This window comes from Olea europaea, unplaced genomic scaffold (genome assembly GCF_002742605.1).
Source record: "Olea europaea var. sylvestris unplaced genomic scaffold, O_europaea_v1 scaffold27355, whole genome shotgun sequence".
NCBI classification, from domain to species: domain Eukaryota; kingdom Viridiplantae; phylum Streptophyta; class Magnoliopsida; order Lamiales; family Oleaceae; genus Olea; species Olea europaea.
This window is the reverse complement of record NW_019245783.1, coordinates 1-1,486: the sequence shown is the minus strand read 5'-3', so window position 1 is coordinate 1,486 and position 1,486 is coordinate 1. Positions and strand designations below refer to the sequence as shown.

Below are 1,486 nucleotides of genomic sequence, written 5' to 3'. Positions count from 1 at the left end.
TTGAGCACTGGAAATCTTGTTCTGCGAGATAATTCAAGTGGGCGTACGTTGTGGGAAAGTTTTGGACATCCGTCTGATACTTTGTTGCCTAAATTGTGGTTAGTTGACAATATAAAAACAGGGAATAAGGTGGTCCTGTCCTCATGGAAAACCCCGATGGATCCAGAAGTCGGAAATTTCACAAATGGTCTCCAGGCTCTGAATATTCCTCAAACCTTTACTTGGAATGGGAATCGTCCATACTGGCGAAGTGGTCCATGGAATGGGCTGATTCTAATTGGCATACAAGAGATGCATTCTGTATACAATGATGGATTCACTGTGGGAAAGGTTCTTCCAGGAACTTACTATTTCACTGCGCCAGAGGGGAAATTCTTGATGAGACTTACTTTGAATTCAACGGGGAGTTTGGTTCAATGGTTGTGGAATGATAAGACAGAGAAATGGGATAGTACATGGTCGGCTCCTAGTCAAGAATGTGATGTTTATGGGACGTGTGGGCCATTTGGGAGTTGTAATGCTCTGAGTTCGCCTATTTGTTCTTGTCTGAGAGGGTTTGAACCAAAGAATTCCCAGGAATGGGGAAGAGGAAATTGGTCTGGCGGATGTGTCCGGAGCAAACCATTGCTTTGTGATCAAAATAATAATACGAGCGATGGTGGCAAAGAAGACGGATTCTTGAGGCTCCCATATATGAAAGTGCCGGATTTTGCCGAACAGGGACCCTCTAGGACGGTAGAGGAATGTAGAAGTCTTTGCTTGATGAACTGTTCGTGCATAGCCTATGCACACGACACAAATCTAGGTTGTATGTTTTGGAGCCAAGGACTGATTGACATTCAGCAATTTCCTAAAGTTGGTGCAGATCTTTACATTCGTCTAGCTTCTTCAGAACTAGGTACTTATAGTTCTGTTGTCTTCGATAAATTGCCATATAATGTTTATGAACTCATTATTGATTAAGCTAAGTAATTTGATATTTGGTTTTTACAGATGGGCACAAAGACAAACAGCTAATTATTATCATTCCAATAGTGGCGGGTTTGGTTGCCATTTTCGTTTGCATTTTCATTTATTGGTGGTTGATGGCTAGAAAAGGTAATACAGAATGAACAGTGGATAATTTATTGGGCTTTACAGGTGCATATATGTATCTGTCAGTTAATGATAATGATTTTCCTTGTGGAAACAGGAGCCAAAGGAAAATTAGATGCAAAGTTGTATGAAGATGGGCAAACATATCCATCAGATTCGGCCGGAATAGTGATTAAAGATGATATGGATAAAGTTAATCTTGAAGAGTTTCCGTTATTCACGTTCGAGACACTTGTAAATGCCACAGACCAATTCCATGATGACAATATGCTGGGAAAGGGTGGTTTTGGTCCGGTTTATAAGGTAACTTTTTGTAACCATGGGCGTGGATTACTGCATTATATATAGCTCTGGTGCTGAAATTGCTGTTAACGTGTATGCAGGGTAAATT

The 1,486-nt window shown here is 40.7% G+C and overlaps 1 protein-coding gene across 1 annotated transcript; it reads left to right on the top strand.

Annotated features, from left to right (window-relative positions):
- Window positions 1-6: 6 nt before the first annotated feature.
- LOC111383665 (G-type lectin S-receptor-like serine/threonine-protein kinase At1g11330) lies at window positions 7-1,473 on the top strand. The gene is made up of 3 exons (XM_023007796.1): window positions 7-898; window positions 994-1,098; window positions 1,193-1,473. The coding sequence occupies exons 1-3, from the start codon at window positions 157-159 to the stop codon at window positions 1,441-1,443; spliced, it is 1,098 nt and encodes a 365-aa protein (XP_022863564.1). The 5' UTR covers window positions 7-156; the 3' UTR covers window positions 1,444-1,473.
- Window positions 1,474-1,486: the final 13 nt, after the last annotated feature.